The 18,671-nt window shown below is 42.6% G+C and overlaps 1 protein-coding gene across 1 annotated transcript; it reads right to left on the bottom strand.

Moving 5' to 3' along the window:
• Nucleotides 1-4,013: 4,013 nt before the first annotated feature.
• Nucleotides 4,014-17,522, bottom strand: LOC103083320 (zinc finger protein 256). Its single transcript, XM_007457475.1, has 5 exons — nucleotides 17,490-17,522; nucleotides 16,090-16,216; nucleotides 5,785-6,337; nucleotides 4,273-5,364; nucleotides 4,014-4,188 (listed from the first exon to the last, which is right to left on the bottom strand). Exons 1-5 carry the CDS (start codon nucleotides 17,520-17,522, stop codon nucleotides 4,014-4,016), a joined length of 1,980 nt encoding a protein of 659 aa, XP_007457537.1.
• Between the last annotated feature and the right edge of the window lie 1,149 nt (nucleotides 17,523-18,671).

The raw sequence follows: 18,671 nt of genomic DNA, 5'->3' as shown, positions 1-18,671 counted from the left end.
TTCCTGTGAGAACTGTGAGGGCAGGTGGTAAGTGGGGAAATGGTCATGTTGATAATTCGAACAAAGGTAACAGCAGCTGAGACTCCTTGGAACTCTGTGCATGCCTGCCCAGGGATGAGTGCTTCATGTGCTGAGGTAAAGGGATTAAACATTCCCAGCTATGGAGCTAGACTTAGGGGTATGAATCCAGCATCTTGAATCAGACACTTGTCCATTGTGTGACCTTGGGGAACCCACATCATTCTGACCCTGGATTTCCCCAGCAGTACAATAATAGTTCCCACCATCTCGGGTTGTGAGAATTAAAGAGAATATGTTCATAAAGCAAACCCTGGAATCCTGGCACCGTTAGGTACTCAGTATTTTGTTACTTTTATTAATCCTCACAGGAACCAAGGTAAGCACCTCATCACCTCCATGTCAGTCAGCAAACTGAGGCTCAGGGAGCTCTAGCAAGTTGCCCAGAGATTCCCAGGTGGCGAACCCACACTGAGATGTCAGTGCAGCCTCTGCCTCCTTGTGGGTGGGTGGGGTGGGTGGGTCAGTGGTTTCTGAGAAGCCCCATTTCTTTCCCAAATGTACCCAGGGACTTTGATAAAATGAGGGGTGCCTGGCCAGGGAATGTCACAGAAGGCAGAGGCTAGTGCTGCCTAGGCCCAATGAGGTTATGGGTATAGCCATGGCACAGCAAATGGGCGTTTCAGCTCTTCACCTCCCACAGCTCACTGGTAGAGCCACACCTTATACCTGTTTTACAAAGGGGGAAACTGAGGCCCAGAGTGGGTGGTCATTTGCCTGTGAGTCACAATATTTTGGGATCAGGATTCAAACCCAGGCTGCCTGACCTAGGGCTTGGGGAGTCTGATTACTGCCTTATTTCCAGTCCTGCTAGGCTTTGGGACTCAAAAAACACCCTGTTCTTCCTGATGCCATCTCATCTCCCTCACCAAGAGTTCTGCTCCAACCCACCAACCCCCATGATGATAGACCAGGCAAAGGGGTGAACACTACTAAACAAGGGTTTGTGGTATTATTAAATGTCTGGACTTTAGAAAGTGATAGAGTACATTAATAACACAGATTAAAATTAAAAGTATATGGTATATGTGTCCATTACATTGCACATAGCATAAAAAATTGAAAAAATTAGAACATATTATTCCAGTATTAAAAACAATTATTCCATAAATTAAAAAGTCACAAAATGAGTGAAATTCCAATACAACTTGGCTATTTCACTGTTCTTTTGTGAAAGGAAGAAAATAGCCAAAATTCATAGAATAGGCAGAAAATATGAACATTTCACTAAAGATACAGAGGTAGCAAATATGCATCTGAAGAAATGCTCATCATGAGTCTTTAGGGAAATGCAAATAAAACAACAGTTAGATAGCTGGACAAACTTACGAGAAGGGTTAAAATTAAGAATGATTGACTATAAAAAAATACAAATAATAAAAAAAAGAAATACACATTCCCAATAAAAACACTAATATTCTAGAATGTTATCTTTTATCCCATTTATGTAGAAAGACACCACTAACCTGTACCCTAAGCCATCCCCATTCCCTAACCCTAACCCTAACACTTACCCGAAGCCTTACCCTAAGTCTTTAGGGAAATGCAAATAAAACAACAGTTAGATAGCTGGACAAACTTACGAGAAGGGTTAAAATTAAGAATGATTGACTATAAAAAAATACAAATAATAAAAAAAAGAAATACACATTCCCAATAAAAACACTAATATTCTAGAATGTTATCTTTTATCCCATTTATGTAGAAAGACACATATGTACAATATAATAAAGTGACAACTTTTGTTAAAAAAAAAAAAAGATTGAAGAAATGAAATATTCACCAGGATGTGGAAGAAATGGAGCTCTCATACACTGCTGGTAAGAATGAAAAAAATGGGAATTTCCTGGTAGTCCAGTGGTTAGGACTCTGCACTTTCACTGATTAGGCCTGGTTGGGAAACTAACATCCCGCAAGCTGTGCAGCATGGTCAGAAAAAAAAGAAGAAAAGAAAAAGGTATAATTAGTTCAGATCACAATTTGCTAGTTTGTTTAAGTTAAGCATTCACCTACCCTATGACTCAAACTTTGCACTCTGAGTTACTGAAGATAAACATACATCCACATAAAAACTTATACACAAATGTTTGTACCAGCTTTTTTTCCCAATAGTCAAAATTTAGAAAAACCCCAAATGTCCATAAGCCAACGAATGGATAAATAGTGGTATATTCAAATATAAGAATGTTTCTTAGAAAAAAAAGTATGAGCTGCTTATATATCATTGATGACTCTCCAAGTATTTATGCAACATAAATAAAAGCAGGAAAAAGAGTAAATACTTTGATTCCTATCACATGAATTCTAGAAAATGGAAAGTTACATATTATAATGGAAAGTAAATCAATGGTTACTTGAAGGAGTGTGAGGGGCAAGAAGAGAGAGATTATAAAAGGTCATGAGATAAATATACAGTAACAGATACAATCATTACCATGACTACAATGATGGTTTCAGTTCCATACATATGTCAGAGCCATCTGTTAACAAATAGCTTTTGAAATGTTTCAAGATAAAAAAAAACAAACAAAAAACTCTATGTCCAACTGTTTTGGGAAAATAGGTTTGGCAATCCTACATTCATTCCACTTTGTCATGCGCTCTGGGGGTCAGTCTTACCTCAAAGACAGCAAATAGAGTGAGCAATGACTTTCCACCAGAGTCAACAGGAATGCGGCCTGGGTCACAAGAGACACATCTGTGGACTACAGATTCTCCTTTTCTCTCTTTTTTTATTTTTTATTTTTTATTTTTTTTCTTGCGTTATGCGGGCCTCTCACTGTTGTGGCCTCTCCCATTTGCGGAGCACAGGCTCCGGACGCGCAGGCTCAGCGGCCATGGCTCACGGGCCCAGCCGCTCCGCGGCATGTGGGATCTTCCCGAAACGGGGCACGAACCCGCGTCTCCTGCAACGGCAGGCGGACTCTCAAGCACTGCGCCACCAGGGAAGCCCTCTCTCTTTTTTTAAAAATCTGCCTGGCTCTTTGTAAGACCTGGGGAAGAGAGTTCCCTCAGCATTGCTGACATGCCCTGTGAACAAGGGAAAAAATTCATGCTGCTCCCAGAAGCAGTTGAGGTTTTCACACTGGACCCCTCCTCAGGGTGCCCTCTGAGTCTCCTAAAACTCATAGCATCCAGGCCTCAAATGAAGACAAGAAAGTCCTGCAGTCTTTCCTAGGAGGCCATGGGCAGAAATGCAAATTTGGCAAAAACAAGTAAGTTAATTTCTACCTTTGTAATGTCTCCTCTGAGGCATAGAAAGTTTGATACCCCCATAAAAGTTGCTCGCCCCTTCATGCCCAAATCTGTTTATAACCTACCCTACTTGGTAAATAGAATGTCCAAGATTAAAGAGGACTTAAACAGTAAGGACTTTGTTACTGTTCAAACGAAAGCAATGTTCTGGCAGATCTGCCAGCAATGGCTGGCAGTTCTTTAGCTGGTGACTCAGAAGGTATAAAAATTCATCACAAGTATCTTGAGACCAACATGTCCCTGAAAATGGTAATCCTTCTCTGGAAGCTGCCAGATGAACTCATATGATGTTCTCTGGGCCAATAGTAGGTCAGGCCTATGCCCAAGCTGGTCAGAAAGGGAATCCTAAAGGTTCAGGTTATTCCTAATTTCCTCCCAGAAATGAGAGAACAGAGTTGGCTTCCCTGAGCACACTGCAGTAGTGACTGATGCACACTGTGGGGACGTGCCAGCTTATAGAGGTGAAATGGATCTGGCTACAGAAAGTGGAAGTGACATAAATCTATCAAGAGCCCTGGGTAGGTTAGAGAGTGTAACACAGTCACACATGCTTCCCACAAAACTGAAAATTATGAGGAATCTCTCTACTCCTGATGTTTGGATGCATGGGACAACTAGTGCCTCACAGTTTCATCCAATGTCATTACACTGAACAAGGAAATTATACATTTCTTAAACATTTAAGGCCTTTCTCCAGTGTGAACTCGCTGGTGCTGAGAGAGGTTAGATTTTCGGCTAAAAGACTTCCCACATTCGCTGCAGTCATAAGGCTTTTCTCCTGTGTGAACTCTCTGATGATAATGAAGGGTGGAACGAGAGGTAAAAGATTTCCCGCATTCACTGCACTCATAAGGCCTTTCTCCTGTGTGAACTCTCCGGTGAATTATGAGGTGAATTCTTTGGGTAAAGGACTTTCCACAGTCACTACATGCATGAGGCCTTTCTCCTGTGTGAACTCTCTGATGACGAATCAGTATTGAGCTATTGGTAAAAGATTTCCCACAGTCACTGCACTTATAAGGCCTTTCTCCAGTGTGAACTCTCTGATGATAACCAAGGGCAGAGACAGAAGTAAAAGATTTCTCACATTCACTGCACTCATAAGGCCTTTCTCCAGTATGAACTCTCCGGTGTTTAGAGAGGTATGAATTCTGGCTAAAGGATCTCCCACAATCACTACATTCATAAGGCTTTTCTCCAGTGTGAACTCTCTGGTGTTGATTCAATTGAGAACTGTCCCTAAAAGATTTACCACATTCACTGCAGTCAAAAGGCCTTTCTCCTGTGTGAACTCTCTGATGACAACGGAGGGCAGAGCTAGAGGTAAAAGATTTCTCACATTCGCTGCACTCATAAGGCCTTTCTCCAATGTGAATTTTCTGATGATAACGAAGGGCAGAACCAGAGGTAAAAGATTTTCCACATTCACTGCACTCATAAGGTCTTTCTCCTGTGTGAACTCTCTGGTGTATGTTGAGATGATTTCTTTGGGTAAAGGATTTCCCACATTCACTGCACTCATAAGGCCTTTCTCCTGTGTGAACTCTATGGTGTCGAATGAGTATCGGTCCATTGGTAAAGGATTTCCCACATTCACTGCACTCATAAGGTTTTTCTCCTGTGTGAACTCTCTGATGATAACAGAGGGCGGAACCAGAGGTAAAAGATTTCCCACATTCACTACATTCATAAGGCCTTTCTCCAGTGTGAACTCTCTGGTGTTGAGACAGGTAAGATTTGTGGCTAAAGGATTTCCCACATTCACTACACTCATAAGGCCTTTCTCCTGTGTGAACTCTTCGGTGTATAATGAGGTGATTTATTTGGGTAAAAGACTTCCCACAATCAGTACACTCATATGGCCTTTCTCCTGTGTGAATTCTCTGATGATAACGTAGGCCAGAGCTAGAGGTAAAAGACTTCCCACATTCCCCACATTTATAAGGCTTTTCTCCAGTGTGAACTCTCTGATGATAACGAAGGGCGGAGCTAGAAGTAAAGGATTTCCCACATTTACCACACTCATAAGGCCTTTCTCCTGTGTGAACCCTCCAGTGTTCAATGAGGTCAGATTTTCGTCTGAAGGACTTCCTACATTCAGTGCACTCATAACTCATTTCTCCAGTGTGAACTGTCTGTTGTTGAAAAAAAATGGAGCTATGGCTAAAAGATTGTGCACACTGATGGCAAATGTGGCAATTTTCTCCAGTGTGACTCCTCTGAGGATAAATGAAGACAAATTCTTGGCTAAAGGATTTCCCACATTTGCTGCACTTGTACTGCCTTGCCCCAGTATGAATTCTTCGATGTTGAATGAGGGCTGAGCTTCCCCTAAAAGATTTTCCACAGTCGCCACAGTCATAAAGCCTGTCACCAGTGTGAATTCTCTGGTGCACAAAAAATGAGGATTTATACTTGAATGTTTTCCCACATTCACTGCACATAAAACACTGTCTTTCAGTGTAGACACTCTGGGCCTGAACAAGTGTGTGTTTGTGGCTGAAGGCTTTCTTGCATTTTCCCCTGGTGCAATGACTTTTTCTGCTTTGTAAAGTTTCCATGCAGTGGGTGACTGTGTTTGGCTTTTCCCCAGTGTGAATGGCCTGTTGATTCAGATGTCCTGAGGTGGCTAGGAAGTCCTCTGCAACTTTCTTGCAGGAAAAAGGTTCCCCTGACACATGGAAATTGCTGCTCTTCACAAATGAGGCCCTGTCCACACCGATTATGAACGGTTTTTCTTGCATGTGTTGCTCCTGGTGCTGCTGAGTGTCTGCACTGAAATAAAATCCTTTTGCACGTGCCTTACACTTGAATAGTTTCTGACTGTGTTGTGTTCCCTGTTGCTCAGTCAAATGGAAAATGTCTCTCAAGACTGGACCACACATCTCACAGGGGTGAGTCTTCTGGGAAGATGAAGGTTCCTTGGAAGTGCTGACCTGTGACATTACCACAGAAACACTCTGTTCAAAGGATGCCTCAACATTTTCTTCTCCACTCCAGACACCTGAATGCAAAGAAACACTGATGAGGTACACATTCACTTTATTGGAAGGGGCAACCCAACCACAAACGTGCAAATGAAACAAAAAAAAGAATAGGGGTAATTATACTATGTCAGAAAAGACAGACTTTAAGTAAATAGACAAAGGAGGTCATTATATAATGATAAAGCAGTCGATTCATCAAGAGGATATAACAATTACAAGTATATTTGCATCCAATATTGGAACACCTGAATATATTAAGCAAATACAAACAAATCTGAAGGCAGAAAAAGACAGCAGTGAAGTAATATTAGGGGTTCAATGCCCCACTCTGAATAAGAAAACGTTGGTCTTGAACTGCACCTAAGACCAAATGGACCTGACAGACATGTACAAAAGATGCCATCCAACTATAGCAGAATACACATTCTTCTCAAGTACACAGAGAACACTCTCTAGGATAGATCACATGTTAGGTCACAAAACAAGTATTAACAAATTTAAAAAGATGGAAAACATTAAATATCTTTTCCAACCACAATGGTACAAACTAGAAATCATTAACAGGAGGAAAGCTGGGAAATTCACAAATATGTGGAATTTAAATGATACACTCCTGAATGACCTATGGGTTAAACAAGAAATGATTAAATAAAAAACATATTCAAACAAATGTAAATGGAAACATAACACACAAAAACTTATGGGATGCAGTAAAAGCAATTGTAAGAGGATAGTTTATAGCAATAAATGACTACATTAAGAAAAAAGAATGATCTTTAATAAACAACCTAACTCTATATCTCAAGTTATGAGAAAAAGAACAGACTAAGGTTAAAGTTAGCAGAAATAAAACAAATAATAAAGATTAGAGCAGAAATAAATGAAACAGAGACTAGAAAAATGACAGAAAACACCAATAAAACTAAGAGGCTTTTTAATTTTATTTTTAAACTTTTTACTTTGTTTCTTGGCCACTCTGTATGGCTTCTGGGATCTTAGTTCCCTGACCAGGCATTGAACCTGGACCCCCTGCAGTGGAAGTGCAGAGTCCTAACCACTGATCACCAGGGAAATCTCAACAGTTGGTTTTTTTGAAAAGATAAATTGACAAGCCTTTAGCTAGATTATGAAAAAAAGAGAGACGACTCAAAATCAGAAATGAAAGAGGAGACATAACAACTGATACTGCAGGAATACAATCAATCAGAAGAAACTAGAATGAACAATGATTTGCCAACAAATTGGATAACTCAGAAGAAATGAATAAAACTCCTATAAACATAAAACCTACCAAAATAAAATCATGAAGAAATAGGAAATGTGAATTAACCTATAACTGGTAAGCAGATTGAATCAATAATAAAAAAATCTCCCAACAAAGAAAAGCCCAGGACTAGACAAAATCACTGGGAATTCTACTAAGTATTTATTTATTTATTTATTTATTTATTAATTACAGTATGCGGGCCTCTCACTGTTGTGGCCTCTCCCGTTGCAGAGCACAGGCTCCGGATGTGCAGGCTCAGTGGCCATGGCTCACAGGCCCAGCTGCTCCATGGCAGTGAGGTCCTCCCAGACCGGGTCACGAACCTGTGTCCCCTGCATCGGCAGGTGGACTCTCAACCACTGTGCCACCAGGGAAGCCCTGTACTAAATATTTAAAACATTAATATCAATCCTTCTCAAAGTCTTCCAAAAAATTGAAGCAGGAACACTTCCAAGTTCATTTTATGAGACCAGCATTACTCTGATATCAAAGCCATTTAAGAAGAATACAACAGAAGAAAATTACAGGTCAATATCCCTGATGAGGGTGTCCCTGGTGGCACAGTGATTAAGAATCCGCCTGCCAATGCACAGGACACAGGTTCGAGCCCTAGTCCAGGTAGATCCTACATGCTGTGGAGCAACTAAGCCCATGTGCTCTAGAGCCTGTGAGCCAGAACTACTGAACCCGTGTGCTGTAACTACTGAGGCCTGCATGCCTAGAGCCCATGCTCTGCAACAAGGGAAGCCACCACATTGAGAAGCACGTGCACCATAACAAAGAGGAGCCCCTGCTCACCGCAACTAGAGAAAGCCCATGCACAGCAACTAAGATCCAACAAAGCCAAAAATAAATAAAATAAGTAAATTAAAAAAAAAAATCCCTGATGAATAGAGATGCAAAAATCCTCAACCAAATACTTGCAAACCAAATCCAACAGCACATTTACAGGATCATACATCACAATCAAGTAGCATTTATCCTTGGGGTGCAAAGATGGTTAAGCATCATGTGCAAATCAATAAATGGGATACACCACATTATCAGAACGAAGGATAAAAATCATAATCATATGAATAGATGCTGAAAAACCATTTTAAAATTCAATATCCATTCATGATAAAAACTCTCAACAAGTTAGGTATAGAAGGGGGACTTCCCTGGTAGTCCAGCGGTTAAGAATCCATCTTCCAATGCAGAAGACACGAGTTTGGTCCTGGGTTGGGGAACTAAGCCCACACACTGCAACTACTCAGCCCATGCACTGCAATGACTCAGCCCACGCACTGCAACTACTGAGCCCACATACTCTGCAGCCCGCCTGCCACAACTAGAGAGCCCATGCACCGCAACTACTGAGCCCATGTGCTCTGGAGCCCGCATGCCATAACTAGAGAGCTTGTGTGCTGCAACCAGTGAACCCATGTGCTCTAACTGGAGGGCCTGCAGGTCACAGCTACTGAGCCCGCACACCACAACTAGAGAGAAGCCTGTACACCACAACTAAAAGATCCTGCACACCACAACTAAGACCAGACACAGCCGAATTAATTATTGTTTTTTAAAAGCTAGGTATAGAAGGAATGTACTTCAACATGTCTGACAAGCCCATACCTAACATCATATTGAACATTCAAAAGCTAAAAGGTTTTCCTCTAACATCAGGAACAAGACAAGAATGCCTACCCTATCTGTTTTTATTCAACATAGTACAGGAAGCCCCACCCAGAGTAAGTAGAGAAGAAAAAGAAAGAAAAGGCAGTCAAATTGGACTGGAAGAAGGAAAAGTGTTTGTTTGCAGGTAACGCACTCTTATATGTAGAAACCCCCCAAATTCCACCCTAACAAATGAATTCAGTAAAGTTTCAGGATAAAAAGAACCAATATGCAAATTTCAGTTGCATTTATATACACTAATTAAAAACTGTCTGAAGAGAAAATTAAGAAAGCAATCATTTAAAATAGCATCAAAAGAATAAGATACTCAGGAACAAATTTAATCTAGGGGATGAAAGATTTACATTCTGAAAATCATAAGACAACGATGAAAGAAACTGAAGAAGACACAAATAAATGGAAAGATATTCAGTATTCCTGGATTGGAAAAATTAATATTATTAATTTTACAAAGAGCAATTTACAGATTGAAAACAATCCATATCAAAATTCCAATGGGATTTTCCACAGAAATAGAATAAACAATCCTAAAATTTGTATGGAACCATGAAAAATCCCAAATAGCCAAAACAATCTTGAAAAAGGACAAAGCTAGAGGCATCACACTTTCTGATTTCAAACCATTACAATTCTATGGTAATTAATACATTATGGTACTGGCATAAAAATAGACACATAGACCAACTGAAAAGAATACAGAGCCCAGAAATAAACTCAAGCACATGTGGTCAACTGATCTTTATTAGGCACAACAAGAACACACAATGGAGAAAGGACAGCTTCTTCCAAAAATGGTGATGGAAACACTGGTTATCCACAAGCAAAAAAAAATGAAACTAGAGCCTTATCTCACACCACTCACAGAAATTAACTTGAATCGGATTAAAATTTTTAAACATAAACCCTGAAATTGTAAAACTTTTAGAAGAAAATACAGAGAAAAAGCTCCTTGACATTGGTGTTGGCAACGATTTTTTTTAGATAACACCAATAGCACAAGCAATGAAAGCAAAAATAAACAAGTGGGACTATATCAAATGGAAAAGCTTCTTTATAGCAAGGGAAACAAAATGAAAACACAACCTAAGGAAAAGGAGAAAATACTTGCAAAGGATTTATCTGATAAGGGGTTAATATCCAGAAAATATCAGAACTCATACAACTCAACAATAAAAAACTAAAGAATCCAATTAAAAATGGGCAAAAGGACCTGAACAGATATTTATCCAAAACATACAAATGATCAACAGGTATATGAAAAGGTGCTCAACATCACTAACATCGGGGAAATGCAAATCCAAACCACAATGAGATACCTCACACCTGTCTGGAACACTACTATCAAAAAGACAAGGGATACATGTTCGTGAGGATGTGAAGAAAAGGAAAACCTTCTACATGGTTGGTAGGAATGTAAATCGGTACAGCCATTAGGGAAAACTGTATGGAATTTCCTAAAAATTAAAAATAGAAATCTGCATGGTCCAATAATCCCAATTCTGTGTCTATTTCCAGAGGAAACAAAATCTGTAACTCAAACAGGTGTTTGCACCCCCATGTTCACTGCAGCATGATCCACAATAGCCCAGGTATAAAAACAACCTTAGTACAGGCATACCTTGTTTTATTGTGCTTCACAGATAACTCATTTTTTTTTACAAATTGAAGGTATGCAGTAACCCTGTGCCAAGCAAGTCTACTGGCACCATTTTTCTAACAGCATTTGCTCACTTTGTGTCTGTGCGTCACGTTTTGGTAATTTTTGTGATATTTCAAACTTTCTCATTATTGTTATACTTGTTATGGTGATCTGTGATCAGTGATCTTTGTTTGGGGGTGCCACAAACTGGACCCATAAGACAGCAAACTTAATCAATAAACACTGTATGTGTTCTGCCTGCTCTATGGACTGGCCAATCTGTCTCTCTACTTCTCCTCACGCCTCCATATTTCTTGAGATGCAACAATACTGAAATTAGGCGAATTAATAACCCTACAATGGCCTCTAAGAGCTCAAGTAAAAGGAAGGATCACATGTCTTTCACTTTAAATGAAAAGCTAGAAATGATAAAGCTTAGTGAGGAAGGCAAGTTAAAAGCCAAAAGAGGCTGAAAGCCAGGCCCTTGGACCAAACAGTATTAACCAAGTTGTATCAATAAATGCAAAGGAAAAGTTCTTCAAGTAAATTAAAAGTGCTACTCTAGTGAACACAAATAATAAGAAAGCAAAATAGTCTTATTGCTGATATGGAGAAAATTTTAGTGATCTGTATCCAAGATCAAGCCAGCCACAACATTACCTTAAGCCAAAGCCTAATCCAGAGTCAGGCCCCAACTCTCTCCAATTCTGTGATGGCTGAGAGAGGTGAGAAGCTGGAAAAAAAAAAGTATGAAGCTAGCATAGGTGGGTTCATGAGATTTAAGGAAAGAAGCTGTCTCGATAACATAAAAGTACAAGGTGAAAAAAAAAGTACACAGTGAAGCAGCAAGTGTTGATGTAGAAGCTGTACCAAATTTATCCAGATGATCTAGTTAAGATAATTAATGGACATGGCTACACTAAACAACACATTTTTAATGTAGATGAAACAGTCTTATGTTGGAAGAAGATGGCATCTAGGACGTTCAGTTAGAGAGGAGAAGTCAATGCCTGGCTTCAAAACTTCAAAGGACAGGCTGACTCTCTTATTAAGGGTAATGCAGCTGGTGACTGAAAGTTGAAGCCAATGCTCATTTATCATTCTGAAAATCTTAGGTCCTTAACAATTCTGCTAAATCTACTCTGCATATATTCTATAAATGGAACAACAAAGCCTGGATGACAGCACGTCTCCTTACAACATGATTTACCGAATATTTTAAGACTACTGTCGAGACCTACTGCTCTGAAAAAAAAAAGTTCTCAAAATATTACTACTCACTGACAATGCAGCTGGTCAGCCAAGAGCTCTGGTGGAGATGTACAAGATTAATGTTATTTTCATGCCTACTACTACAACATCTATTCTGTAGTCCATGGATCAAGTAGTTTACACTGTCAAGTCTTAAGAAATACATTTCATAAGGCTATAGCTGCCATGGATAGCAATTCCTCTGATGGATCAGGGCAAAGTAAATTGAAAACCTTCTAGAAAGGACTCACCATTCTAGATGCCATTAAGAACATTTATGAATCATGGGAAGAGGTAAAACTATCAACATTAACAGGAGTTGGGAAAAAGCTGATTCCAACTCTCTAGATGACTTTGAGGGGTTCAAGATTTCAGTTGAGGGAGTAACTGCAGATGTAGTGGAAAAACCAAGAGAACTAGAATTAGAAGTGCAGCTGGAAGATGACTGAATTGCTGCAATCTCAAGAGAAAACTTTAGTGCTTCCCTGGTGGTGCAGTGGTTGAGAGACCGCCTGCCGATGCAGGGGACACAGGTTCGTGCCCCAGTCCGGGAAGATCCCACATGCCGCGGAGTGGCTGGGCCCGTGAGCAATGGCCGCTGAGCCTGCGCGTCCGGAGCCTGTGCTCCGCCTCAGTGGGAGAGGCCACAACAGTGAGAGGCCCGCGTACCGCAAAAAAAAAAAAAAAGAAAGCAACTCAAGAGAAAATTTTAACAGATGAGGAGTTGTTTCTTATGGATGAGAAGAGAAAATGGTTTCTTGAGATGGCATGTACTCCTGGTGAAGATGCTGTGCAGATTGTTGAAATGATGACAAAGGCTTTAGAATACTACATAAACTTAGTTCATAAAGCAGCAGTAGGGTTTGAGAAGATTGACTACAATTTTGAAAGAAGTTCTACTGTGTGCTAAATGCTATCAAACAGCATCACGTGCTACAGAGAAATCATTCCTGAAAGGAAGAGTCCATTGATGTGGCAACCATCATTTTTGTCTTATTTGAAGAAATTGCCAAAGCCACCAAAACCTTCATCAACCTGATCAGTCAGCACCTTAATCAGTCAAAATTAAGGCAAGGGACTTCCCTGGTGGCACAGTGGTTAAGAATCCGCCTGCCGAGCCTCCCTGGTGACGCAGTGGTTAAGACTCTGCCTGCCAATGCAGGGGACACGGGTTCGAGCCCTGGTCTGGGAAGATCCCATATGCTGCGGAGCAACTAAGCCCGTGTGCCACAACTACTGAGCCTGCACGCTAGAGCCAGCGAGCCACAGCTACTAAGCCCGCATGTCACAACTACTGAAGCCCGTGTGCCTAGAGCCCGTGTTCCGCAAGAAGAGAAGCCACCCCAAACAGAAGCCTGTGCACTGCAACGAAGAGTAGCCCCCACTTGCCGCAACACAAACAGTGAGAGGCCCGCGTACCGCAAAAAAAAAAAAAAAGAAAGCAACTCAAGAGAAAATTTTAACAGATGAGGAGTTGTTTCTTATGGATGAGAAGAGAAAATGGTTTCTTGAGATGGCATGTACTCCTGGTGAAGATGCTGTGCAGATTGTTGAAATGATGACAAAGGCTTTAGAATACTACATAAACTTAGTTCATAAAGCAGCAGTAGGGTTTGAGAAGATTGACTACAATTTTGAAAGAAGTTCTACTGTGTGCTAAATGCTATCAAACAGCATCACGTGCTACAGAGAAATCATTCCTGAAAGGAAGAGTCCATTGATGTGGCAACCATCATTTTTGTCTTATTTGAAGAAATTGCCAAAGCCACCAAAACCTTCATCAACCTGATCAGTCAGCACCTTAATCAGTCAAAATTAAGGCAAGGGACTTCCCTGGTGGCACAGTGGTTAAGAATCCGCCTGCCGAGCCTCCCTGGTGACGCAGTGGTTAAGACTCTGCCTGCCAATGCAGGGGACACGGGTTCGAGCCCTGGTCTGGGAAGATCCCATATGCTGCGGAGCAACTAAGCCCGTGTGCCACAACTACTGAGCCTGCACGCTAGAGCCAGCGAGCCACAGCTACTAAGCCCGCATGTCACAACTACTGAAGCCCGTGTGCCTAGAGCCCGTGTTCCGCAAGAAGAGAAGCCACCCCAAACAGAAGCCTGTGCACTGCAACGAAGAGTAGCCCCCACTTGCCGCAACAAGAGAAAGCCCACGTGCAGCAATGAAGACTCAATGCAGCCAAAAATAAATAAATAAAATTAACAAACAAAAAATAGAATCCACCTGCGAAAGCAGGGGACATGGGTTCAGGCTCTGGTCCGGGAAGCTCCACATGCCGCGGAGCAACTAAGCCTGTGTGCCACAACTACTGAGCCAGCACTCTAGACCTTGCACACCACAACTACTGAAGCCCATGCACCTAAAGCCTGTGCTCCACAACAAGAGAAGCCACTGCAATGAGAAGCCCCTGTACCGCAATGAAGAGTAGCCACACTCACTGTAACTAGAGAAAGCCTGTGCGCAGCAACGAAGACCCAACGCAACCATAAATAAATAAATATATTTATTAAAAATTTTTTTAAAATAAATTGCTCCATCAGCAAAAAGATACAACTCAGATGATGATTAAAATTTTTTTAGCAATAAAGTATTTTTTAACTAAACTATATATGTTGCTTTTTAAGACATAATGCTATTGCACACTTACTGGCTACTATACAGTGTAAACATAACATTTATAGGCACTGGAAAACAAAACTTTTAATGACTTGCTTTATTGTGTTACTCACCTTATTGTGGTGGTCTGGAACCTAACCTGCAATATGCCTGTATCTGTCTACGAATGAATGGATTAATAAAGTCTGGTATTTATATGCAATGGAGTATTATTCAGCCATTAAAAAAGGAAATCATGCATTTGTGACAACAATGATGGACCTGGAGGGCATAATGCAAAGTGAAATAAGCCAGAGAAATAGAAATACTGTATGATATTACTTATATATGGAATCTTGGGGGAAAAAAAACAGTTGAACCCACAGAAACAAAGAGTAGGATGCAGGGTGCTCAGGTCTAGAGGAAATGGGGAGATGGTGGCCAGTTTTATAAGATGAATAAGCTCTGAGGAACTAATACAGCATGGAGCCTATACTTAATAATGCTGTATTGTATACTTCAAATGGGCTAACAGAGTAGATCTTAAGTGTAATGGTGTGAGGTAATGGATGAGGTGAGGTAATGGATGTGTTAATCAACTTGACTGTAGTGATCATTTCATACTGTTTGTGTGTATATATAAAATCATGACACTGTACACTTCCTTGTGCTTTTAAATTATTTTTTCATTTTTTGGCCACACTGTGTGGCTTGTGGGATCTCAGTTCTCCGACCACGGATTGAACCCGGGCCACAGCAGTGGAAGCGCTGAATCCTAACCACTAGACCACCAGGGAACTCCCTGTACACTTTAAATACATACAGTATTATTTGTCAATTATACCTCAATAAGCTGGAGAAAAGAAAAAAGAAAAGAGATCTAAACACTACAAGTAGAACCATTAAGAACAGCCTTAGAAAACAGCACATGGTTCAGGTAAGTAATGGTCATGACAATACCTTCAATTCCTGGCATATGGAGGCAGAAGGAAATGTCAGATAATAAGAAGGAACAAAACCTGGGACACAGAAGTGCCATGGAAATGGACTCACCACCTGACCAGGGAAAGGGCAAGTATTAGCCTCACTGCAAGACTGCTGACCTCAAATCCATCCCTACGAGGGTTGAGTGCAGACTCTATTGGGGCTATGGGGAGAGAAGGGGGCAGTGCAAACAACCCAGCCCTACTTATCACAGCAACTACCCAGAAAGCTGGGGAAACAAGCAGTGCCCAAGGTCCATATGTGAGAAGGACAGAGCACACCTTGGAGAAAAGAGGGTGAGGGAGGATACAGAGCCTAGCCCAGGTCACTGGGGAGGGTGAGGCTTTTACCCAGTGAAGATATAAGTGCAAAGTTCTCCAGCATCACATCATGGTATAGGCGTCTCTGAGCCTCATCAAGGAGCTTCCATTCCTCCCAGGAGAAGTACAGGGCAATGTCCTCAAAGGTCACACCACCCTGTCATGAATGAGATAGATGAAACATAAACATTCTCTCTCTGAGGACCCACAATTCATCTCTTCACACATGTATTCCATAGTCATCCTCCATCAGAGCTCCCCACGTCAGGCCTGGTGCCAATGATGCCTGATCTCTCCTCACTGTGTTCAGCCCTCAGCCACAAAAGGCGGTGGCCAGGGGGATAAACGCCATCTAAACTCTGGGCCTGGCCTACAGGGCCCCATCCCTCCCCCGAAGTAATTCCCCTGAGGTCTCCCACATTGTGCCTCCAAGACACAGCTAAACCTGGGCTCATCTTTACCCTTAATCCCCAACACCAGGGCCTGTGGGCCCTCAGCTCACAATTCCCCTTGATGTGCACGTCATTCAGTTGACCAAACCTCTTTCACATCTTCAGACCTCACAGTTGTACTCCCACAGCTTTACCACCTCCCTGCCCCACATCACAGGCACCTCTCTGGACTCACCCAGGTACTTGGAACATGGCATCCACAGAGTGCTTAACAAAATCAAACATGATCTGGTACAATCCCAGTTCTCTGAGGGAGCCCATAGCCAGGGAAAGCCCTGCCTGCCTTGCTTCTGATCTCTGTTTCAGTATTAGCCACCCAGAATCAGTGAGGGACTGGGACACCCTCTCCTGCCTTACATAGGTTCCATAAGTGCCTCTTCAACCTTCAGAACCTGGGCGAAAAAGGAAGGCAACCATGGCTGGGCTCCGTGTGTGCAGGACTCCCTTGTATCCCCACCCAGCCCTGGAACCTAGTGACCTCAGGCTGACTGACTAACCTCTGCTGCCCCTCATCAGATCCTGTGACCTTGGACGAGGACTCAACTCCCTGTGCCTCTCTTTGTCACCCCCATTCCAATCCAATCTGTTCGTTCTCTGAGCAGCTTTTTGAAAACTTTTAAAGCCCTCACATACACTGCTCTTCGTCCGTTCACAGCCCTCCGTGGCTCCCAGGTCCCTCAGAATAAAGGAACAACCTCTCTCTCTGCCGGTCCAGGCCTGATTCCACCTCACACTCTCTTTACTGCAGTCATAAGACGCACTCCAGTTTTCCCGAATCCTCCTGGCTCAGTCCGACCTCCAAGCCTCTGCACCTGCCAGTTCCTCCGCCTGTCACCTGTGCCCACGCGCCGCCCACGGCCGCCTCACCGTCCTGGACACCGCGGCCTGGGCTGCGGGCACGTGAGCAGGCGCCCCGCACTCGGGGCTCTAGTGTCTGGTGCCTTGTGGGCGGTGAGGGGCCGGAGGACGAGCGTTTACCTCAGGCGGGTCCCTCAGGGCCGCCGCCGCCATCGGACTCGGTGGACGGAGCGGGGCCGGGAGCTGCAGGAGATGAGGCGAGACGCGGGCACGGCGGTCACTCTCCTGAGCTTGGCGCGCGATACCCCGGGAGGCGTTGCCTAGCCTCAGACCTGCCTCTGTGTTGCAGGGACAGGCCCTCCTCTCGGATCTTCTCGGTCCAGTCACTTTGATCCTGACACAACGCTCCGGAGCGCGAAGAAACCGGAGGGGAGCAAAAATGACCGCCACAACGGGGTCGCCAGAAGTCCCGCCCAGACGCGCACGCGCAGGAACCCCTCACCCTGATTGGCCGTTGCCTCGTAACTGCTGCCTCTTGGCCCGTGCCTTCAGGGTAATGTAGTTCCCAGCGCTCCAGCGGCCGCGGCGAAGCTAGTTCATAATGTTCAACCGGAGCATTGGATTTGCAGCCTGTTGAGGAACGCTGCTGGTGGTGTTCCTACCTCAAAGGAGGGAGGGGCTTTGGTCGTTGTTAAAGGCCGCGAAGAGACATTATTTCGGACTCCATGAAGCCCAGGCAGCTCCTAGAGGATAAAACTATTAATTGCGATGCTCGCAAATCTACTTATCTAAATGGCCGTATTATTCCGGTCATTCGTACATAAAATGAGTCCACACATAGCTAGAAACATTGTTAATTGCTCTTCAAATGCATGTGGCCTGAAGTGTAACTCAGGTTTTTAAGTTTCAGTTTGTTTGGTCAGGAAGAAGAAAAAAGAGTCCATTGAGGTCCATGACAGAAAAGCAAGTAGTGCGGATGGACAAGCAGGAGCTCTTCCTCTGGTTCCCCCAGAAAATGGTTCCCCTGCCTATGTTATCAGTCATTTTGAGGAGTAGAAGCAAAAATGAACAGGATCATCAAAAGTGGAAGAAAAATAGGAAGTGCCAAACTAAATGCCCTAAATTGTATAAAAGCTAATTTTTATTTTGTGGCCTTTTTAGAATTGTTACAATTGTGTAATCCACTCTCTCTCTCCCTCTCCCTCTCTCTCTCCCTCTCTCTCCTCTCTCTCTTGTTACAATTGTGTAATCCACTCTCTCTCTCCCTCTCCCTCTCTCTCTCCCTCTCTCTCTCCCTCTCTCTCTCTCTCTCTCTATATATATATATATATATATATTGTTGTTGTTGTTGTTTGTTGTTCC

This window comes from Lipotes vexillifer, unplaced genomic scaffold (assembly GCF_000442215.2).
Source record: "Lipotes vexillifer unplaced genomic scaffold, Lipotes_vexillifer_v1.1 scaffold995, whole genome shotgun sequence".
NCBI lineage: Eukaryota > Metazoa > Chordata > Mammalia > Artiodactyla > Lipotidae > Lipotes > Lipotes vexillifer.
This window is presented reverse-complemented; position numbering and strand designations above follow the sequence as displayed.

Excerpts from the sequence above, each read along its gene's own strand:
- LOC103083320 (XM_007457475.1), bottom strand. The coding sequence starts at position 17,522 with ATGGCGGCGGCGGCCCTGAGGGACCCGCCTGAG. Across the intron at positions 16,217-17,489 it reads CCCTGAGGGACCCGCCTGAG|GGTGGTGTGACCTTTGAGGA; the intron begins GTAAACGCTCGT and ends CATTCATGACAG. Across the intron at positions 4,189-4,272 it reads AGAGTTCACACAGGAGAAAG|GCCTTATGAGTGCAGTGAAT; the intron begins GCCTCATGCATG and ends CACAGGAGAAAG.